Source organism: Anas platyrhynchos, chromosome 7 (genome assembly GCF_047663525.1).
Source record: "Anas platyrhynchos isolate ZD024472 breed Pekin duck chromosome 7, IASCAAS_PekinDuck_T2T, whole genome shotgun sequence".
In the NCBI taxonomy this organism is placed as follows: domain Eukaryota; kingdom Metazoa; phylum Chordata; class Aves; order Anseriformes; family Anatidae; genus Anas; species Anas platyrhynchos.
In genome coordinates, this window is record NC_092593.1 from 17,517,996 (window position 1) to 17,541,175 (window position 23,180).

The 23,180-nt window shown below is 40.4% G+C and overlaps 1 protein-coding gene across 3 annotated transcripts in view; it reads right to left on the bottom strand.

Moving 5' to 3' along the window:
* The window catches only part of RBMS1 (RNA binding motif single stranded interacting protein 1), a 148,450-nt gene extending 133,222 nt beyond the window's left edge, over window positions 1-15,228 (bottom strand). For all 3 annotated transcript variants that reach the window (XM_027461843.3, XM_072040850.1, XM_027461839.3), the window contains exon 1: window positions 14,844-15,228. In XM_027461843.3, the coding sequence (XP_027317644.1) occupies window positions 14,844-14,918 (75 nt within the window). In that variant the 5' untranslated portion in view covers window positions 14,919-15,228. The remainder of the gene's footprint in view (window positions 1-14,843) is intronic.
* Between the last annotated feature and the right edge of the window lie 7,952 nt (window positions 15,229-23,180).

Consider the following 23,180-nt stretch of genomic DNA (forward strand, 5'->3'; position numbering starts at 1 on the left):
TCTATTTACTTCTGGTATTACTGGATTTAGCCATATAATTAAAACTATTAAAATTATTAATTAGAGGACAATACAGTTAATAGAGTTTTAGTTGACATGAGCTTAGCACACTATGTCTGTTTAATTAAGTCTTGTCTACACTTGCAAATTCACCAGAACTACTCCAAAATAACCCCTGATATGGACGTGCTGATAGGTGTACATCCATACGGGAGTTCATAACACTCAGTAATTGCAGCAGACTATTTCCTTATAACTTTCATTACATTTTTGAGCGCAGGAAAGCTCTAAATCTTGTTAGCATCAATATGCTGCACCTTTGATAACTTCTATTCTCTAACACTCTGGTGTGTTCACTGTTAAACCTGTGAGGCTCTGTCCTGAAAAAGAAATAGGAACTGAACCATTGTATATCCATAAAATTGTATCAGATTAAAGGGGGAACAGTTAAAAACATAACATTTGTAAGTAACTCCATGAGAAGGCAATCACATTTCCGAATAAGAATGCCTTTTCTTATTTAGCTGGCTTTGAAAGTAGATTAAGCTGTTTTGGACAATGGTGCTCTTATTCAAGAAGAAAGCCCCACTCACTTCAAATTATTTGGGGGTAATTATTCCAGAATACCTAATAAATCCTTATACCTGGCCTTCCACCAGCACTTGCTGTGCTAGTATTGTGCAGTGCTCGCAAAGCGGTTGCCTCTCAAAGATCCCTACTGTCAGAATAAAGCAACTAGATGCCAAATACCATTCTCAGAGGATCACTGCACATGAGAGAGATGCAGGATGAAAACATATGCTACAAAACTCTGGATTTTTAGATTTTTTTGACGGCTAACACCACCAATACAACTAACGATTAAAAAAAAGAAAAAGCCACAAGCAAGAAATATTAAACCTGAACAAAAGAAAAACGATCTTCTTTTGGTCCAATGTAGCTTCAGGATAGCATACTCAAACTGTGAGATCGTTATTTATTGTTTGTGACTCCTTCTCCATAAAACTAAAGCCCTTTCTTGGGCTGTGTTTCTCTATAGTGGTAGACTGACAGAAAACACAAGCTGTGTGTTACCTCTTTGTAATACCATGATTTCCACCACTTCCAGAGGCTACAGCAAAGTTGAGAGTCATTCTGGCCACTTCAAGAGAAATATGAATTAAAATACGCATCTCATCTCAGTATTAGGAACTGAAAATGCTATTCTCTGGTGGAGACTTTAGTACTTCAAACCTGCTCTTGGTCCTGCTTTTCCCTCCAAGTGATCTAAATCTGAACAGAAAGCCCATCTCTGCTCACCGAAGCAGGCTGCAATGTTATTTCTAGCCCAAAGAGTGGATTCGCTTAGGCTGCCAGCAAGGACATTAGCCTCAGATTTTCCATCTGACTGACACATGACCAGAACAGCATGCTTGGACACATAAGGGTTCTGGCATAGCACCAACAGTACAAATGAATGATGAAAACTTTAATATGAGAAAGCATGGCTCTGTGTGCAAAGTTTAAAGACATGAAAATATGTTGTTATAAATCCAAACTTTCACTCAGGCTGCTATCCTGTATAATTCAACTGAACGCTATTTTACATGCATACTCTTCTAGGTTTTATTTTTTATTGATTTTTACATATATGTATATGTAAAGATGGATGTTATCTGATTTTTCTTTTGTTTAGCGTAGTGTGATACAGTTTAATGATATTCTGGCTGGTAAGTAGATGTCAACTGCATTTGCATTTAGTCTATACTATATTGCATACTTTCTTGGAATCAGATTCATACCAGACCTATCAGGATAAGACAGTTTCTGATCACATAAAATATCAAAAAGAATAGCAACATCTCCGTGTCACTTACCAGTGTTCAGGAAGTCCTTACACTTACTCTAGTTTCAGTGTAATAAGAAAATGGATTTATAAACTAGAAGAAATAAGACGAAATGGCAAAGTCTTCAGTTCTGACAAGCTTACCTCTGTAATGTATTTCCACAGCATCATAGTATGGCCGCACCAGTCTCGAGGCAAAGAAAATTGCCAAATTTACCCCACGAGTATCTTTTGTCCTCTCACAATCTATATGAAACAAGACCTTTCCCAGAGCTCTTGCCTGTCTATTCCCCAAATCTCTCCATTGTTTTTGCAAAATAACCTTTAATTCTTGCTGAACTTTAGCTGTCCCAAAACGAGTTCTTGCAGAACACTGCCTTAAATCTGCTTTTGTGGGAAATGCAGCTCCCGCGGGAAGGCCTGGCAGCCAGACGCCTTCTCGTGCCATGCTCTGGCACACAAGCTACAGCCTCTCCAGTCAGCTCTGTGCCTTTTCTCTTTCCTGCCCTTTTCTGTCTTACTCTTTCCCCTTATCTTTTTTCTACAGCAATTTACCTCTTTCAAAAATTAGTTCTCCTATTTTCTCTTCATACAGCTTTGTTTTTCTCACATTTTCCTCTTTTCCTATCTCAAATGACAACATAAGGCTCAAGAGACAGGTCTATAGCCAGATTTGGGAGGCTATTTAACCCACGTTCAGAGCTGAGCTCAGAGCTACAGGTGCAAAGAAAGCCAAGCTGATGGTCTCTGTGGAACAACCCCAGTTTTGTGCAAACCCTCTGCTCCCACTGCCAGCTGCATGGGCTCTCAATGCAGAAGCGAGGACTAACAGCGGGCAGTTCTCCCAAAGATCTCTGTTGCTTCAGTGAAGCCACAATTATATACAATTGCAGTAACCAGACTACTTGCTATTGTTATCTTGTTGGCATCTTGATCCATTCCTTCCTCTTTTCCAAATGCTATTCCTAAAATATCGATTATCAAAAGATCCTCACTAAAACTGTGAAACACTTGTCATTTCCCGAAATGGCTCTCAGCTTTCCACTCCCAGAAAGCCCAGCTCAGTCTCCTGACATCCTCCAGTAATTAGGCAAGCCAGAGGTGCTCATAGTTGTATACAGCAACCCTTGATACCAGCCAGCCTTCCTTCCCTTGTCTCCAAGGAATCCACAGTAAATTGCTCCTGAATTCAGCTTTGGCTGGCACAAACAATAGTCTGGTATGGTCTGGAGATTTTTCAGCTACCTCATTTAAATTGAGAAATGGGTGGCTGTAATAAAATAAATATGAAAATTAATATTAAAATGTTTTTCAATTTATTGAGATTAGTTTGCCAAAAAATAAAATGAAAATTCTGCTGCATGATTTTTCTGCAAAGACAAGATCCCATGGCCATGAAATTAGAGAACACATGGAGCTCAGTATCAGTGTCAACGGAAGGACTAAGGTCTTAATTTATGAGAAAATCACAACAAAGTGCCCATTTTACACATGAATGCCTTCATTAAACACAGACAGCAGCCCAGGATTTTATAAATAATACATGCACATACGCACTTCACTAGGTTGCCCAATATCTTGAAACATAGATCATCCTGCAGAATAGACAATGCACTGTCAAGAATCCAAGAGTAATAATATCTAGTCCATCAAGGAAAATGAATCAACAGTGAGTATTTTCTAACAATTGGCATGTAAATGTGAAGTTAATTATATATTCAACACATTAAAAATGTGTGTATGCAAGTATTAGCAACCACTACCACAGCACAGGGATCTGCAGCATCCTCTCTGGATGACAACAGTTGGGTGAGATGCAGCATGCTTTCCATCAATGACAAAGACGGAATAAGTGTTTAAAGAAGACACTCATATAAAACCCTTCTTTTAAAAAGGTCCACTGTAGAAATGCAAGGAGCTGCATTGTTCAACATATATGCATTTCTAGACTTTTAAACATAAATGTCAATAAAAGAAGAGCCATTTATACTAGCCTTGACGGAGATGAGTAAAGTAAACATGGAAAACGGGCTATTTTATTTCATGAGTAAAAAATAAATATTTATTATTCATCTCTTCATTACTCAATTATTCATTTAACATGGAATTCCACTTTCAGTTTTCAGAGAAGGATATTGGTAGAGATATAAAATATGCATAGCTGCTTTTCTGCCTCTTTTGGGGGCAACATGACAAAGTAAGCTTTTGCCATTCTTCTTCCATTTTTACCTTTAAGTTTGTTTTTCTTTTCCCTATGTCTCCCAGAGGGATGCATAGCTACCTAGCATGTAAAGTGTTAGATATCAGACAACACCTCCCTGGTTCCAGGTACCCAACTAAAAAGAAGTCCAAGACTAGCATTTACAACTTCTAAGAGCACAGATGTGCCACGTGCATGAATCTCTCTGAATTTCTCTTCAATCCTGTATTTTTGTAAAAATCTTCACTTTTATTTATGTTCAGATAGCCCAGTCACCATCAAGGCAAATGCTCTAAGATAAAGAAGGAAATAAATAAAGAAATGTTCAATTATGTAATTTCATTTCCATGATAACAAGTTGGAGTGATAACACCACTGTCCCAGCAACTTTCTGGCCATGAAGACATCATCTTAAGGCCAACATTATCCTATCTTAGGTCCCTAAATATGTGTTCTGACACCTAACAGGAAACGTAATTTTCAGAATTATGAACAACTATTTAGTTAGCAGTGTAAAAAAAAAAAAAAAAAAAAAAAAAAAAAACACAACCTGGTGCGGTATACATTTTTTTCTAATCATCAACCTGGCTACTAACTAAAGCTCTTCGTTTCTTTGTCTTGGTGGGGTTGTTTGTTTGGTTTTTACTAGAGGCATCTTTAAGATCTTTAAGATTAACTTCAGGGTTTGGGATCGTGAAAGCTACCTATTATTATAATTGCAAGTGAAAATCCTTAGAAAATATGGGGGAGTGACTATATGAAGTGCTAATAAAAGTAGACTAGGATAAAGGAGCTGGATAGGTGAGTTTGGAAGCCTTTCACACCTCCGTAGCTTCAACAGCTGATGAACTTAATGCAGTTTCCAAGAAAAATCATCTGAGATATAGCTGAACTGTCAGTAAAGGGCAACATGCTAATTCTTTTCATTTTCTCTACTAAAAAGTCAGAACAGTGTCCCTTATTGCTGTTGTTGTTTTATTTATTTTTTAATCCATGCCCAAGACAAAAAACTTATCAGCAAATTCATATTTCATGGAAACATCAGCCTAAAGAAATAATTGGGTATGAGAATGTGTACATGTCTGTCACAAGCTGCAGCATAGTTTTTGTAGCATTATAATGCTCTGCCAGGAGAAAAAGAAAAAGACAAACCTGAAATCTTAAATTTTAAGCAGCTTAAACAAGATATTTGCTGAAATGGGATAAAGGTATTTGCATGCTGAAGAGATTATGGAAATAGCATTTGCATACTTGTAGAATGCATGTTCTATTAACAGAAATAGGGAATTCCTTCTTTACCTTTCCTTTCCAAATGCCACACACCAAAGCTTACAATGAGGAAACAGAACGATAACAGTTACTTTAGAACCTCTTACACTGATGATTCAGTTATCAGGGCCTACCTTACAGAATCACACACTAATTTAGTTTGGAAGGGATGTCTGGAGGTCATCTAGCCCAACTTCCCATAGAGAGCAGCCTCAACTAGATCAGGCTGAGCAAAGACAAAAACACCACAACTTTTCTCAGCACTTGTTCGGTTGCTTTACCACCCTTGTGGTGAAATAAAAATTCTTCATATTTAATTCATTTTCTTATGCTACAACTTGCATGCAGAGTCTTGCAACCTACCAACTATTCCCTTCTTTGAGATAATTCCTGAACCTGTAGACAAGGGGAGAGCAGCAAATGTCATTCACATCGATTTCAGTACGGGTTTGACATTGTCTCAAACTACGCCCTTGTGCCCAAGGCTGGACGTTATAGTCTGGATGGACAGCCAACTAGGTGGGAATGAAACTAATGGGACGGTCAGGCTCTGAGTATGGCAGTTAATGGGTCATACTCTACCTGGAGGCCAGTAACAAGTGGAGCACCTCAGGAGTCTATCCTGCAACTGGCCTGCTTAATGCATTTATATCAGAGAAATGGAAAGTCCTGCACCTGGGAAAGATGAGTCCCTTGCGATGAGACAAGCCGGGAACAGCTCTGCTGGAACAGACCTCAGGGTTGAGCATGAGCCAGCAGTGTGATCTGGCAGCACAGCCTGTAGGGTGAGGGAAGCCATCATCCCCCCCACCTCAGTATTTGATAGATCAAAATAACTCAGCTAGGTCAAAGAAACAACTATCATCAATTTCTCCTTCTACCTGCAACAATCAAAGAATCTGAACCTTTGGATGGCTGACTAGCTGAAAAGAGATAAGAGGCATTCCGGAGTCTTTGACCCCATTAACAGAGATGTTCCCTGCTCCAAAACATCCCTGCGTACTCCCCTCATTATAAAAAGCAATTGTCAAAAGCAAATGGTTACTGATCAGAAAAGCTACCTGGAGGAAACAAGAAGGTCACAGGCACTATTCATGAAATTCAAAGTTTATATCATAAACCCTTTCTAAATGTTTTTTCTAGGAGACAGAATGTTTTAGCTAGTACTTTTCCAAATGAGTCACTAACACCCTTGTCTTAATTCTGCAGCTGCTGCTAATTTGGAGTGCCAGCCTTCTCCCCTCTTTCCCCAGAATGAAATAAAATATCAATGTTGCACTGTACTGAAAATGGAAAGTTAGATGTAACATTATGCTACAAGGCCTCTGGAAGTCCCATTTACATTTGACTCCTTCTTTTTGCACAGGCCTGTACCTAACTTAAGCCCACTCAGCAACTTAGTTCACGCTTTCTTCCACGTTCATTGGTTGTAAGAATGAAACACATACTCAAATGATTTTTAACCTTTAGTGCACCAATACCTAACACAATTTAAAACAGTAAAATAAAAAGTAAAATCATATTAAAACGATGCTAGCAGCTATCTGCATATATAGGCAATCCACGGAGCTATGCTGCATCTTCCTTTGGCTTGGATCTTTCACCCTTTCTGTTAAGGGCATGGAAAACCTTTTAGTTATGAGAAGCAAGCACCACCATTCTGTTGTACAAAAGTGAGACCCAAAAGGGGATACTATCAGGGGGGACAACTTCACCCACAGTAAATCACAAATCTCAAACTCCTTGTGTATCTTATTGGTGGCTCCACTGCAAAAATGCCTTATATTTGGGGCATTTGGGGTTAGTTTTCTGCCAGACTTGTTTCTTGATTCAGCTCACCAACCGACCACATGAGTACTGGTGCCAGCACATGGGAAAGGACAGGAATGAGTTGCTCAGGGCAATGGGGAAAGACAAGACTGCCCTTTTTGGCTGCTGTGCATAGCTATGTGAAATTAAAGTGATTATGTAGCTATGGCCTGAGGGATGGAAGAGGTCACAGATACTACCACAGCCTATATACTGCCATAGAAATTGTGTCAGCGTGTGTTGCCAGGAGACAAGCAAGGGAATTCAGATCTTAACCTGTAGTAAAATCCACAAAGTAAAGCCCATTCACTCCACCTCGGGATGGCAGATCAATACCTTGCTCTCAATGCAGGAGTTATCCTGCACACTTTGGGTTGCATTTTGCATCAGTGTGCTCTGTGCATCTACTCTGAATGGTTTCAAAACACTTCTCACAGGCCTTATCCATACACCGACATTTCAGAAATACAGCTAAAATATATTTTGAAATGTTTTCATCAAGTCTGAGCAATTGAGACTAAACATGGTCTCAGACCATGAACAGAGCACAATAGCTTCCAAAAGCTACCACAAAAAAACGTGAGCCATGCTACCTGATTATATCCGTGTCCAAGCTCTTAGCCTCCCTCAATTATGAGATAACATAATTCAGCTTAGATCTTAACCAAATTAAATTTAAAGGCAAGTCTCAGTGTTTTCAGCAAGGGGGGCTAACCAAGTACATGAAGGCAGATAATAATTATCACCTATTAGGCACAGTATATATGAGCTGAATCTGTTATATGCCTGCATTTTGGCTGAAAAGAAAGATCAGTTTTATCATTTAAAGTTTGATTATCAACACGTTTGTCTGACATTGTTCATTTATTTGACTGAGCAGATGCTTTTCCAGTAGATATAGTTGTGATCGCTGCATTGCACTGACCATTGGAAACACACACAATACAGTAAGAAAAAAATAATATATCATTTGTAGCATGTTTTTGGCTAAGTCTGAGCATTTATTTTGAAGCTTTCTCCAAAAAAAGTATCATTTCATGAAAAGCAATTTTTAAATTATTATCAGTTCTTGATTATAACTATTTGGAAGACTGCAACTGAAATATGCAACTATACCAAGCTTTATTTTCCAGTTTATTACTATGCCTTTGTTCAGACCTCCTTATTGATATCACAATCAAGCATCCTTCATTAGGAGCACTGAATCAGTAGCATCAATTATGTTTCTGAGTAAGAGTAACGGATCTAGTATCAACATTGATAGCACACATTGTTGCTTAGACTTCTAAGCAGCTTAAAAATTCTGACAGGTTTGTTGTTGTTTGGAGGGTGAATATATATATAGGCATTTATTTCTGAAATGATTTTTTTAATAGAAAAAATAGTTTTAATAAACTATTACAAATTAGTGGTGTGTTACTACATGTATTATTCTTCACTGGAAATTTTCAATAATTTTGCAAATCTTTTCTTTGTTCCTTCAATACAAAGCAGAAACTTAGAAATTTACTCTCACAAAATTTCATCATTGATTCTGAGACCTGCAATTTTATCCTTGAAGTAGAAGCAAAGTATTTTGAAGTGTGGGGTTCCCCTTTACAAATCAGTTCAAGAATCTAAACAGCATGCTCAACTCTGGTCTACAAGTAATCAGAAAAAACTACAGTCATTACCATGAGTAACAGTAAAGTTGTGAAAGAAAACATACTTTAAAGAACTCTTTTATTGAAAGAAATTTAACATCTCTCCCCATGAACTTATTGCACGCTTTTCATGACTGCCTTGGGATACTGCATTGAAGACAAAGCTAGAAAAGGCACTACTACACATCAGACATATTGTACAATTACAAATCTCCTACAGTTGTTGCCTACTTATTTCATAGACCCTGATCACTGAAAAAAATTACTTGAACAGTTTTGGAATATACCTGGTGCCTGGGGGATTAACAACCAAACACAAAACGAAAACTACACCGAATAAGTTTTTCAAGCCTTTTTCAACTCATATATTGGTTTATCACGTATGTGTAAAAGTCAATCCCATAATATTTCCAGACTCAAGATCTGAGTCATACATCAGCAGTAAATTTACTACTGAATCAAGAAGAGGGACCAAGATTTTGTTGACATTTGTTAAATGAGGCCAATCATGCAGTATCAAATTAAGCCCCAAGCACAACGTACTCCAGGGATGAGTTTAGTCTCAAACTTCTTGAAATTACAAAGCTAATAAGAATCTATCATTTCTACCATTAATGATGTGAGGAAAATATTTTTTCTTTTGTAATTTGCAAATTCAGCCTCTAAGTGCATGTATATTTATACAATTCCTCCCCCTAAGGAGGCAGCAATAAAAGAGGAAAGTCATGGCTTTTAAAAAACTCTCTTTAAAAGATTTCTTAGAAAAAAATACAAAAATCAGCATAACTTAAGCAGCTGCCATTGCAACTACTTCTTGATTACAACCCCATCACGCCATCCACATGCCAGACTGCCTAGCTTTCACTCCTTCAAAATGAAGATTATGAATATCATGTTATTGCAAATCACCTCCAAATCAAGCATGGTCAGCATATCCCATGCATGAATCAATTTTCTAGAGAATAAAACATCACTCATCTAAAATCAAAGGCAAAACTCGTGCTAACTTCAATGAAGTCAATCTTCAAGACAAAGACTGTGAAGCGTTTCTACACTGAGTGCATCTTTATCATCATCAGCGTGATTTATAAAGTCACAGCAATGAGGTACAATAACACACAATACGTTCGCATACGTCCCTCCTGAACCCACCAAACAACGCCATGTGGAACATCTGGGTTCACCCTTTAAGCTATTGCTATTAACAATATATCTGGTTACATCCTGATTCTAATGTGTATTTGCCCATCAGGCTAATCTGCCATTACGTCTCAAGAGAGGCCCTGTGACAGAATAATTCAAGGGAAAACTGGAGTATTTCAAAGCAAGGAGGATAAACACATTCAGAGCAATAAGCAAACTTTGCATGCTCCATTTCTAGAAAGGAAAAGAAGCTCCATTTCTGAAAATACAAGAATTATCTTAGCAATAGTTTCTAGAAACACTTGCTGAAGAACACATTTCTAGTTCACAGCAAGCTACAGAAACTAAACTTCAAAAGTTAAAAGGAGCTTTAACTGGGACAAGAACAGAGATTTCCACTCAAACTAAGCTAGCTTGAACAAATACATAAAAGAGCCATTGTGATCAGTGACAAAAAGTCAGCGGCCTTTCAGATAGATACAAACAAGCACTGCCACTTCTGGACTGGGATGTTTGGGAGAAGAGAAAACCTGCCCTTGGGAAGCACTCTTCATTTTTCGATTTTCTACATCCCTGAGAGTATTTTACGGAGCTGAAGGGATCACCTATCGTTCTCAAGTATTTCTTAAAATTGCTATAATTTACATTTCTTTCTCTTCCATGATGTGGTACACTTTTTGAAGGAATTCTTTGGGTAGTTACACCTACAGGACACAGTAAAACCCTAGCCTAGCAGGAATAGGAGAGAACACATTCAAGAGACTAATGAGGCTAACAGGATCAGATATCTGTCTGGAGACAAAAAAAAAAAAAAAAAAAAAAAAAAGTTTGCCTGCAGCTAACCTGTGTTTTTTTTGTTCCCTCCACCTGCCTCAATGGATTTCCAAGCCCAGTCCAGAACCAGAGATTCAGAATTATGAACAATTAAAATAACTTCCCACACTATGAAGTGTGCAAAATATTTCTATGAGACTTTATAAACACATTCACCCATTCTCTGTGCTACTATAAACCTGACTCGTCTTTCACTGTGTACAAATTTTGCAGTCATAGTGCATATGGAATAAATCTAAATCAAACTGATTAGAATTAGTAATCATTTACACTGATTAAAATCAGCTCAAAAGCTAGTAAAATTCTTCAAAGGACAACAGACCTGTACTGGGCACAGAAAGCTGTGAGTATAGGTGTTCATGAGCAGCAAACCATCAGAGGGTCCTACAACTTCTGCTTTAGAACCAGCAGCTCCTACATCAGTCTCTTAGCTTCATACCTGAGACACTAAACTGTGGATTACCCAGTGCTTCCTAATATGAAAGTTTCATATCTGCTTTGTAGTGTTACAACAGCAAGTTCCCTTTTACCTGATGTCCCATTTACTCCGCCATCAACAGGTTTGCATAAAAACTCAGTGTTTTCCTCTTAAAATGTGATGTTGGCAGCCTGAAAATAAATTTTTGACATGGCAGAACCTGCCTGCTCACTACAGGTTTACATCAGTCTGCAGAACTGACTACAAACCTAGACAAAGGTCTGGAAACATTAGTTCTTTTCCGAGCTGCCAGGGTACTGACTATGCAGCCACCAAATTACAGAGTTAGAAGCATACTGTAAGGTAGCTTAGCAAAATTTACAAGATTTCATTTCTTCTGCATTGTTCTAATTCAATGCCATACAAAATAATAATAATAATAGAAAAATAATAATTCAACTATCATATATTATTTACCACTATAAAATGCCTGAACTTTAAAAAAATCATGCTATCTGTAGGAAACCTTGCCTTTTTCTACTACCACTTTCTTATCCAAAGAAATTTGCTTTATGATACTGAAGTCTATCACTAGAGTTAGACAGTTATATTGTCACATTACTGTTCAAGGAAAAAACAGTGATACAGGCATTTAGCACGATTTATTAGTAAATCATTGTGTGCGCTGTCTCTGAATTTCTTTTGATATCCAAGTAAAGGAGAACAAGGCAGAAATTCATTAATATTTCTTACTTGACTAAAACAAGCAGATTGTGGCCTAGCAATGTACACTTTTATTTGCTTATCTTCACTTTAAGTGCCTTGATAAATGTTACATCACTTTGTAGAGCACACCTGGGTCTTTTTTACTCCTAGTCAGAGAGGCCTTTAAGCACTAGGAAGATGTATACATTTTAATTAGCATCGTTTTCTAAATGTTGACATACAGGATCTCTTAGTCAGAAACAAAGAAACATCCATCAAACTTGGAAAATATTTTTGATGCTCTCTGATACATGAAACAATGTTGCAATACAGGAGCTGTCCTGAAACATACATTTACTAGAATACATACACACAAAATAGGTTATGTCCAACATTGAGTAAAACAGAGCAAAAATTGTGGCAGCCCAGAAAACACGGGTCTTAAAAGCTCTAACTTGTAACCGTTTCAAACTTTCTCCTTCCATTGCTTTAATTTAATTTTATTTTTTTCATATTAAAGACCTTACACCTACTACCAGAGATTATTTTGTTCATTTTATTTAAGTCCATGGTTTTCCTGATGTCTTTTGATGCTGAACTCCCAACAATTAGTGGGAGGGAGGTGCTGAATCATGACAAAAGTTTGTATGTCCTCCCAGAAAATATGACTGAAACAGCTCAAATACTTCATGAATAAGATTGTGAAGATCATAACAGATAAACACAAAATCTGTTTTTAAAATCTCTAACGTATTTTGTAGTAATTAAAAGTAGACCATATCAACATTTCACCCCAAAGAACCATTAGCAATGCATGCAATTTCTAATGGGTATTTTCTAAGCTCTCTACAGAAAAAAATCCATCTTCAAGCAACTCCTGTCATCTCCTAATTATCGATTCGTGGCTTATTAGTCAGCAGATTTTCCATCATCACTTAAATAAGGACAAGATGGGAAGCAAAACTTCTAGTCTCAAAATCTCTTCCTTCCCCCAGTATGATCATGTACCATCACCCATCATACATTCAGCAAAGGCTATTCAGTTCTATCATAAATTGTGTTTGATAAAAACCAACCTCCAGAATTAGAGAAATATTTCATGTAATGGACAATGGGCCATTTTAGGACCCAAAGAATAAAACAAGTGAAAATGATGAATTAAATGATTTTTTTTTTTATATGTTCAGACAGGATCCATAATGAGGAGATTTCTTGTATTACTGAATTCTGCATACTGCAGTATCAAAACTCTCAGTTACAAGACCTATCCACAATAAGGGGCCATCTTTTTTCTTTTATTTCTTCTTTAAAATCAAGATCTCTTAAAATAGGAAGCTTTATATCCCAAATATTTGATTTCATGTGTGTAGGTTAAATGTCTGTGTGCTTTCCCTGCTGAAACAAAGTAATGTGATTTCAGGCTGTATAATTTTATAGCAAAGACTGCAAGACGTTTTGAAGATGTCATTGACTGTAATACGGATCAATATTAAATTATCTGCACAGGAAACATTTTCAAAAGATGGTCCATCAAGCTTTCTCGTAGGATCATGGATTTCTAGGATCATATTCTAATAACTACAGTAAGCTATTACAGCTTGTCTCCCTCTTCAATTATTTACAGTTCAAAAAAGCCAAGTGACATTGCTTTATGTATATTCAATGTTATGTACTTGGTTCATAACTTACTAATGCCACAGAAAATCACAAAAGTAAATGCTTCTGAACAAAGATGTTTTTTCATTTGAGAATATTTGTATAGTCATACAGTTGAGTGATGCAAAAGGCTCTCTGTCAGGCATTGTACCTTTCCTAAAAATAATGCATTGAAATATACGTATCCAAACTGACTACTCTGCAGCAGCATCTTTAAATGGCTACATACTCTGCTATCTAGCCTGATGTCAGTTACACATTTAAGAGCTAATTAGTCGCATCAGATCACCTAAAGACCTGCATCTTATTCCTGTCAATTTCTTTATATATGAAAGCGCATTTCAAAGCCTCTTCATTGCTGACTTGTAAGATGTCTCATGACTGTCAAACTGAATTTATTTTTCAGCCAAGCAGTATAAATTACATTTCACGATACAGTAACACAAGGCAAAATAAACAGGAGCCTATCATAGGTGCAGATAAAGAGGGGAAGAGAATTCTTGTCCTCTTATTGCCACACAGGCTGGACACTTCACCAGCAAAAAGAAGAAGTAAAATGAAGAAAAAAAGAAAAGAGGAAAACCACACCAGAGTTATAACCTCTAAAAAAAAGTTCACACGTTGAAGCCTCATATGGGTCTGTTTTGATTTGTGAGGAGTGACACTGGTGGTTGGAGAGGCTTATGTTAAATGTTCCAGACAGCTGATGCAACCACCTCTGCATCTGCCAGTTTGCAGTATGATGCTTCTAGAGCAGTGGGGCTGGCTGCCCTTACAGACTCAAAGGAGAAAGAAAAAAAAAGACAGAGCTGGAGAAGCACCACCACAAGAACTCCCCAAATCAATTTTCCTGCAACCAGCAGCCAAGCGCCTACAGCACCAGCCATCGCCAGCCGGCTCCTTGACCCCTTTTGAAGCCACTTTCCTAAACTGTGCCTGCCACAAGGCTCCGAGCCCCCCGACGACGAGCACCCAGCCGGTGACCGCCGCGGGGCTCGCTGCCACCCGCGGCCCGTCGGGGCGGCCCGGCCTCGGCTCCCAGAGCTTTGGGGCAGCGCTTTAGGGCCCGCCGGGTGAAGTTTGGGGCCCGGCTCGGCAGCGGGCCGGCCGGGGAGGGGGGAGAAGCCGCCGGGAGCGGCGAGGAAGAGGAAGGCGGGAGGAAGGCGAGGGGGCAGCTCGGGGACGCGCAGACAGGAGCGGGGCCGGTTGAAGGGGGGAGCTGCGGGCAGGAAGGGGCTGCGGGCTCTTTCCTGTCCCCGTCCCCCGCCGTAAGGTGACCGCCACCCCCCAGCCCCCGGCCGGCCGCCCGGGAGCGGGGCCAGCCGCCGCGCCGTGCCCTACCTTCGCCTGCAGATACTGGGGGTAGTAGTAGGTGGTGTACTGGGGGTACATCTGCTGTTTCCACACTTTGCCCATGAAGCTGGAAATGTAGCCTGCAGCGCAGGGACGGGGGGGCACTTTGGGGGGCTCCAGCCGCCTCTCCGTCTCTCTCCTCCCTGGCGGCGGCGGCGGCTGCTGCTGCTGCTCCTCGGCCGAGCCCAGACCTTCCTCCTCCTCCTCCTCCGCCCAAAAGCCGCAGCGGAGCGGGCAGCGGGGGGCAGGCGCTCTCCCTGCTCTCCCTCCGGCCCCGGGAGTCGCTGCCAAGTCCCCGCCCGGCCGGGGCCGAGCAGCGGCGGGCCGGCTGGCGGAGCGGCGGCGGTGCCAGGCGGCGGGGCAGGGCTGGCGGCGGCGGGGAGGGAGGGGACGGGGAAAGGAGGGGAAGGAGGGGGCGAGGGGCGGCGCTTGGCCCCGCTCGGCGCCCGCCGGGAGAGCCCCGGGCCCGGCCGGGGCAGGGGGGGCCGCCCGGGAGCCGGGCCGGGCCGTGGCAGGGAGCTGAGGGGGGCTCCGGCTGCTGGGGGGGGGGGGGGGGCGGTGGTCGCAGCCGGCGCGGCTCTGACCTAATTAGCCAGGGGCTTTGTTAGCGCCGCGGCTCTTTGTGCGGCTCGGCGGAGAGTGGGAGGCGATTTGGGAAAAGTACGGCTGGCCTCGGGTCTGCCTGGCAGCGGAGGGTCCGTTTATCTGCCGGCAGCAGGAGGGACTGCAGTGCTAAAATCAGTTTAGGGAACAGCAGCCGCAAGAGCAGACCGAGTGCTCCGTCTGGTCCACGGCGCGTCCCCGCGTTTGTACTTTTGCCAGCTGTGCTGAGTACGCCTCCTTCTCCAACGGGAAAAAAATCCTCCCGTAGTCAATAAGAGTTACAATTCTTTCACTTGGATTTTCTCTCTGCAAGATAATTTCCCAAACATCAGAGGCAGGGACCAGCAGCACACCGCAATCTGCCGTTACTTGTAATACAGACACTTGGCCCAGCGCGCTTACCTCTGACAAGCGTGGCTCTTTGCTACCCGCAGATAAACCGAGCCTCAGAATATCAAGCAGATGCCATTTCTTTGTCACATTAATCACAGTCATTTTTGTCTCGCTGCACTGTTTTATTAATAAAACATCCATGCTAGTTCACCAAAACTGCAGAGTGTATTAGCATTAACCAAGCTAAATGCGGCAATAGCAGAAAGAAAGATTTAGAAACTTAGGGATTTGTGCATCCCAGTGCAATAGCAAAGGCAGCGTTTCTGCAGCCATGAATCCCTGGTGCAGGCTGAGCAATGACAGGGAGCTGCAGATCCTCATCCAGGTGACATTGCAGCTCACCTGGCTAGCCATTAAGATCTCATTACAGTTTTTTTCCAGGGAGGAAATGTGTATATCCTTTATAGGCCACACAGATTAAAAGACTACCTGCATCTTTAGGGGAGGGCTTTTTCTCCAAGAAAGCTGCATGGGAGGTTTGGGGCTTGTTTCTTGTTTGCCTGGTCATTTTAGGTCAACACATGACTGGAATAACTATGAAAAGAAGGGCGAGCACAAAAAAGGCTAAGAGATGGTAATCTTTTTGTGTCCACTGCAGTAACTTCCTGTGGGAGGGACAGAGATTAAAGCTGGGGAAAAGTTGAGCAAAAGAGAAATATCACATAGGTGGGAGGGTTGAGAATGTGCATCTGCAAAAGCTGAAATGGCCATGGCCAAAATCAGCTGCCTTCAGTTGGCTGTACTGGCATTTACACAGTGGAAAAAGCGTACAAGCTGCAATTATATCTGAAGAATGCAAGGTAATGTGGCTCCGGGGCAGTGCATGGTCAGAGGACAGTAGAAATGAAGTTTCACAGCTTCATGGGGAAATATGTTGCCACAGCCCAGATACGTGATGAGATTGTTATAGATTGCTTTAGGAACTGCCAAGTTGTGGTCTGGAGTTCTTGGTTGAACTACAAAGAATGTGATGCTGGCCTCTCTTGAGCTGACAGGTTACGGGTGCTAGTACACTTAGTTTCTTTCTGAGAAAAACAGAACAAGCAAGAAGAAGAAATAAAGACCAGTAGTTGATGGATTGACTTTGTGGGTATTTTCCTTGAGGAGAAGGAAAGAGTATGAAAGATTTGAAAGAAAACACGCATTGTACTAAAAATGGCTAGGACTAGAAGAGTGTTTTCCTAGAATCCAACTTCATATAAACAACTGCAGTTGTCATAAGGATGTTGTGCAATCATGAATGGGGAGAGAAGCATCCAGAAAAAAAAAAAAAAAAAAAAAAAAAAAAAACCTCTAGGAAATGAGGAGAGGGGGAAATGCAGCCTATATCGTTCCAGCATTTACAACTGCAACAGTCTCCAGCTTAATTGTGTCAAGTTACTGAGAAGGGCTGATGGCTGCCAGTGAGAAGAGCAGCAATGCACTCTGCCACAACGGCTCCCGAAAGTGATGAAAGAAGAAATCTGGCTAAGAGAGTATTTGATTACAACTGCAACAGCTAAAGCTGAGCTCCAAGTTCCTTCCCAGTCACTCCGTGTAGGGACTTAGTACATTCCCAAACTGAGTCTTTTGCTCTAAAGTTTAATCTCATTCCCAAACATGATCTGTTAATGTAAGGGTGAAGCCAGTTTGGTTACATCTTTTTTCAACCAGAGTATTTTCTTTTCCAAGTTCCACTTCCATTGAAGTATCTGCTTTGATTCATTTTGCTAAGCTGATATTAAAACTGGTCAAAATTGATAGTTTAATATTTATCACTGTAAATTTAAAAATTAAGCCCACAACTTAATTATTACAAACTTTTATGGCACAGTGATCCCACTGACAGTTAATGGGACTATGCAAATGATGCTCAGTTTTTATTAAAATGAGGATAGAAAATATAATTATTGGAATCATTTACAGGAGCCTCATTTACAGTTCTTTTATGCCATTTTTTAAATGGTATTGAAAATGTTTACTGTATTAAGAAGGGAACAATGAAGAATTCTCAGGCAAAACAATCTTAATTTGGTATTGCTCAGAGCAGTCTCTGCTTGTACCTTATTAATACATTGATTATTCAGTCAACCCAGTGATAGGAATGCAAGCTGTGTGACACAGACAGGATGCAATTGCAGTAGAAACTTAAAACCAAGTGGCTAATTTCTTAACTTTTTATACTGGTGGTAATGTTTGCCTTTAATTGCTTATTCTGTGTTCATAGCAGGGGCAAACAAACACTTTTAAATTAAAACTGCTTACACTGTCTGGCAGGACTAACTCTTGCCTTCGTAATCAAATGCTCACAGGGTAAAAAATGCTTCCCTCATTTACACACTACACAAAGTGTAGAATTAAGAAGGAAAGTAAACACTGAAGAAGGCTAGCAGATAACCAGTAGGACAACAAAAAGAGTTCTTTTGCGTTAAAAACTGCCTTCCTACAGACCACACCAACACAAATGTACTGTGGCTTTGTCAATGTTAGGGAAAACAGTAATCCGTGATTTTAACCATGCCAGATTTCACTATCGATGGGACAATATTGGTGGTTGGTTGGTTGGTTGTTTTTTTTCATATTTTTTCCTTATCATAGCAATGGCCTAATTCGTCTGGTCTGGATGGATTAAAATATGATGAAAACACAGTTGGGCTGTTGCTACTAAAGCCTGAGAAGCGCTCTATGTGCTGCTGTGTCAGAGGAGTTTTAGAGCAGCTTGGTTAAAGCCAATCAATTGTTATCCACTGACTCTAAGGGTGTTGGATGAGAAATCCCATTTAAGCTTTGCAGATTACTTTAGACATTAGGAATTCTACCCTAAGGCAGAAAAAGTCAAATGCAATGCAGAATAGAAGTGAAATATATTTAATCCACCTCACTCCAGGAACTACGTGAACTGATGTACTCTGCACCAATTTAGGTCTTCACACTAGTTTAGGCTGAAAGAGACAGGCATGTTTATGCTGAAGTTGTTATTACTTTGACACAGTCAGGAATATTTGAACAAGGATTTATTTTCTGGTCAAGATACCAGCTCGAGTCTTGGGAGATCTTTGTCTGTTACCAGATCTACTACAGAATGTGTGTGAGAGGGTGAGCAAGTCACTCAATTACCCTGTGCCTTACTTCCCCAGTTTGCAAACTGTGTCAAACATTCACCCTCTTCTATTCTATGTCTGCCTTGTACAGTCCGGCTGCAGGCAATGCGAGGCTCAGGAATAATTTGCTTGGAATCTGCCTAGTGCCCTCCCATAAATGTAGCACAGAAAATAGAAGCAATGGCAGCACAGCATCAGTGGATTCAGAGAAGGCAGGTGCCAAGTCCTAATTCACAAACACACACACACACACATATAACAAACCAAAGATCTGTTTAATGCCAACGAGTGGTGAATGAGGGCTCCAGAAATGCAGCTAAATTTGAGCTCTCAACCAATAACCTCTTTGCTTTTCCCCTCACCCCCAACACACGCTGTTCCAATTACTTGCAAAATCTCCTTGTTGTAATGCCACCCTTAGCCCCATCATATGGCCTTGACTGCTTTGCAACACAAATGAAAGCCTCTTCAATTCAGGTCGCAGTAGGCCACACTCTTAAGCACAAAGGCTAAATAAACGACCATTGTTAATGGGCCACCAAGATGAAAAGCACTTGATTGTTTCCATCAATTAAATCAACTCTCTAGACTTAGTGCCTATTAACTCTTTCAGCAAATTCTTAAATATTTATTTCAGTAGAGTGGCTACAATTCTGTATTTTTACAGTAGCTCCCATGGTTTAACGATGTTTCACTGAAACACCGCTGAATGTGGCGTGCCCTTGTTTATCCTTACAGCTGAGCCCTGTACTGCACAAGGTCAGCTGCTCCTGACAGCTGCAGCCGGTGCAGTTTGGTTTTATAAAACATACAAGGCCAGGCACTATTCTAAGGTTGCTAAAATGAAGTATTTAGCAGGCACTAACATACCGGTATTTAACATACTTTCAGGTTTTTCATGAAGTTTCATGTACATCAGGCAGTGCTCCCATTATCAGCAATGGATGACAACAAAGGACTGCAGCTGGACTGCTCATGAAATCGTGGCTGTGTTCGCAGCTAAACGTTTCACCATAAGTTCAGTTACACTGATTGCCAGCAGTAACCTTTTCTTCATGTTTACATAGGTCTGAGAGAATCCTTTCTCATATAAGCAATACATATTCTGATTTTTTTTCCTGTATTCTGGTTTACTTCAACCTAAGATGCCTAGCTAATAAAGATGATTGCATAATACCAGCAATTGTTTGTTGTTGTGTGTTTCTTTTTTTTTTCCAGTATTCTTCGTAAAACCTGTAAAGTACTTCTTGTTGGTCCACCTCTACACAGCTATTCACTACATGTACTTTTTATTTAAATCACCTTCTCACTGACAGCAAAAATTAGCTGTACCGTAGGAGTATGTACATCATAGGTGGAGGTAGTTAAAAATCCAACTTATTTCATCCATTATTTATGAGAAAATTCCATTCCCTGCCGTTCCTAACCAGCCTGGAGTCTCTCTAGCAATACTGTCTTCACTGTGCAAGCAGATGAACAAGGAAGAGAATAATCGTGCCTCTATAAAAAGCTGACCAGCAATGATTCCTTCATAATGACATTCCCTTTCACTTTCCTCAGTTTCATGGCAGTGTTTGCAATTCTTTTTCATTCTCTAAGAGCAGATGGGGAAGACACCAAGGCCAGCCTGCTTTGGGTGCAACAGAATAGGAATTCCTGTGGGTATCTCTCTACCAGCTTGACCAACCAGTGGCAGTTGGTCCTGACTGAATTCAAACTATTGATTTTAAATATTCTTGGATAATTCAGAACTTTTTTTTTCTCTCTCACAAACAGAAATGGAAGTTCAATAAGCATAGATAACTGACATCTTATTTCTTGAGACTTTAGGAACATTTTGCACTGTCTTGAGGTATATCTTAGCAAGTTGTGAATAAAAGGTCGAGGATACGTCCTTCAGGCTTCTATTCTAAAATCTTGTTACACTTTCTTATTTCTGGAATAAAACTATTCCCAAGTATGAAACGCAAGCCTTCCAATCCAAACACAATTGTATTTTAGACAAATTCTGCAGCTATGAGATATCCAACAACTCTTTCTGATGTCTCAGACACCACCTATTCCTTCCATTACCCTTCCAACACCTTCAGCTGTCCCTCACCCTCTGCTCAGTCAAAGAGAGGGCTGTACATACAGACCAGATGATTTTGTTCAAGCACTGGCTGGCCAGCTGGCCCAGGCTGACCTCCACTTGGTGGGCTCCCAGGCAGAACAGCAGCTTCCTCACCTTTTCTCACCTACTGATTTTCATGCAGCTTTTCAGACCATCCTATCTATGACTGTCTCTGCTCCACTATCACCTTTGATTGAAATTGCCTAAAGGCTTCAAAAGTTCCAACAGGGTAAGGGATGAAGAAGGAGATGATGAGCAGACAAAACAATCGCATGAGCCTTCTTTCCTTAAGAAAGCAGGTTAAGTCAAAGAGAGGAGGTTCTGTAACCTGTTCAGATATCGAATTCAACACTTTTCATGTCTTAAATTTGTAATTTAATAACACCAGAGAATAAGGCATTTTAATACATTTTAATAATCCTTTGCCATACAACCCATCCCCCTAAACTCTATGTACCTCAACAGATCCGTCCATGCTATTTTTACTCGTTTTTTTTTTTTCACACTAAGAAAATGTCTTTCTCACAAAAGGACCACAGCACATTGCCATTTTGAATTAGCTCATGTATCTGAGCTTCATTCATATTTTATTATGTTTAGCTTTATCACAAGCTATTTGTAGACGCTGAACGCTCAGACCAAGGTACATGCAAATTAATGCTTACAGTGAAATATTTCTTCAGAGCTAATAGGTGTTGTGTCTCTACCACATAATTAATAAAAAAGACATTGAAGTGTCATCACCCTTGATCTGCTGTAAAATGGAAGCTTCCTCCTTGGCTTTGAATCCCCTTCTGTCTTCTCACAGTCTTCTAGATGAAATGCCAGATGCTCAGCAGAGTCACGGTGGGTGATTCATTCTTGCTGATGACCCTGCTGTGGAAGCCCCAGAATTCCCTGCTAAAATAGTTCTCAAGTGATGCAGCACTGACAAAGCTGAGTTGTGCAACTTCATTTATTTTTCTGTGTTCAGCGCAGACAATAAAGCTCACGCTTTTGTGCTAGAGATCAGATTCTTGTTTTACCTTGGTTCTTCTCTTCCTTAGGATTTCACATGTCAGAAACATTCTGCTATCAAACAATTATTTCAGATATATGCTAGAGTATAATGGATATGCTAAAAGATCTTAGCATTAAAAATTCTTTCCAGATCTTGTGTTTCACAACAAGGCTTTATAAAACACTGTGTATTTATTTTGCTGGAAAGTTACCCAAATAAAGATATTGCATTTCCATTTCTGGTCTCTGGGGCTTTAATCCACTGAGAAACCTAAGAATGTACTCACTGATCGTGGGATAATATTCCTGTCAGATGCTAGCAATATTTATTGCATCATTTTATGAGTTTTGATTCATTTTTGTATAAATTGATGCACTTTTGCTTCCATTTTCACTAGGGGAGGCACAAAGGCATCAAACCACCAAAAATATACTCCTAGGGGACCTAAAAACACTGTAAATAAACAAGCCAAAGCCTGAGCTGTAATCAACACATCTCTAGCAATGAAGAATGTTCATCAGTTTTTCCTCAGAGGACTTAGACACTAGCAAGTGTTTTCAAACCCTAGCAATCATCTTTAGGATTTATGGCTTGGGATTTTCATATTTTTATAACGTCTGGTTTAAAATGCTGGGAATTCACGCTAGGAATGCACAAAGTTTTCTAGGTTTTAGTTTATTACAATTTGGAGTCTATTTACAGCCCAGGACTCCTCTGCATAACCCAAAGAGCCTGTGGCAACCAGGGGTGAGCTGCACATCTCGGGCCAGAAGCGTGTCGACCTGCTGTAAGCAACTCGGGAAGCTCTGGCTGAGGGCAAAAGGCACAGGGCACACCAGGCTGCTGCGGGGTGCTGCGGGCTCCCAGGGGACCCATCCCACCCGGGGACCCATCCCACCCCTCTCAGCAGAGCTCCTGGACCTGTGTGCTTCTCCTGGCTCATTTGCAACCGCGTTGTTTAGTGCTGTCTGAAAGCCCGTCCAGATTTTGGCCTTTCCACTGATCACCATGACTGTGGTTGGATTAATAATGAGTTAGAACCCATTACAACCGCAACTCTGCATGCTGATTAAAGTTCAATGTGTTCCTTTTTTTTTCCCTTGGCTGTATTTAAAAAGAAAAATAAGGCATGCCAT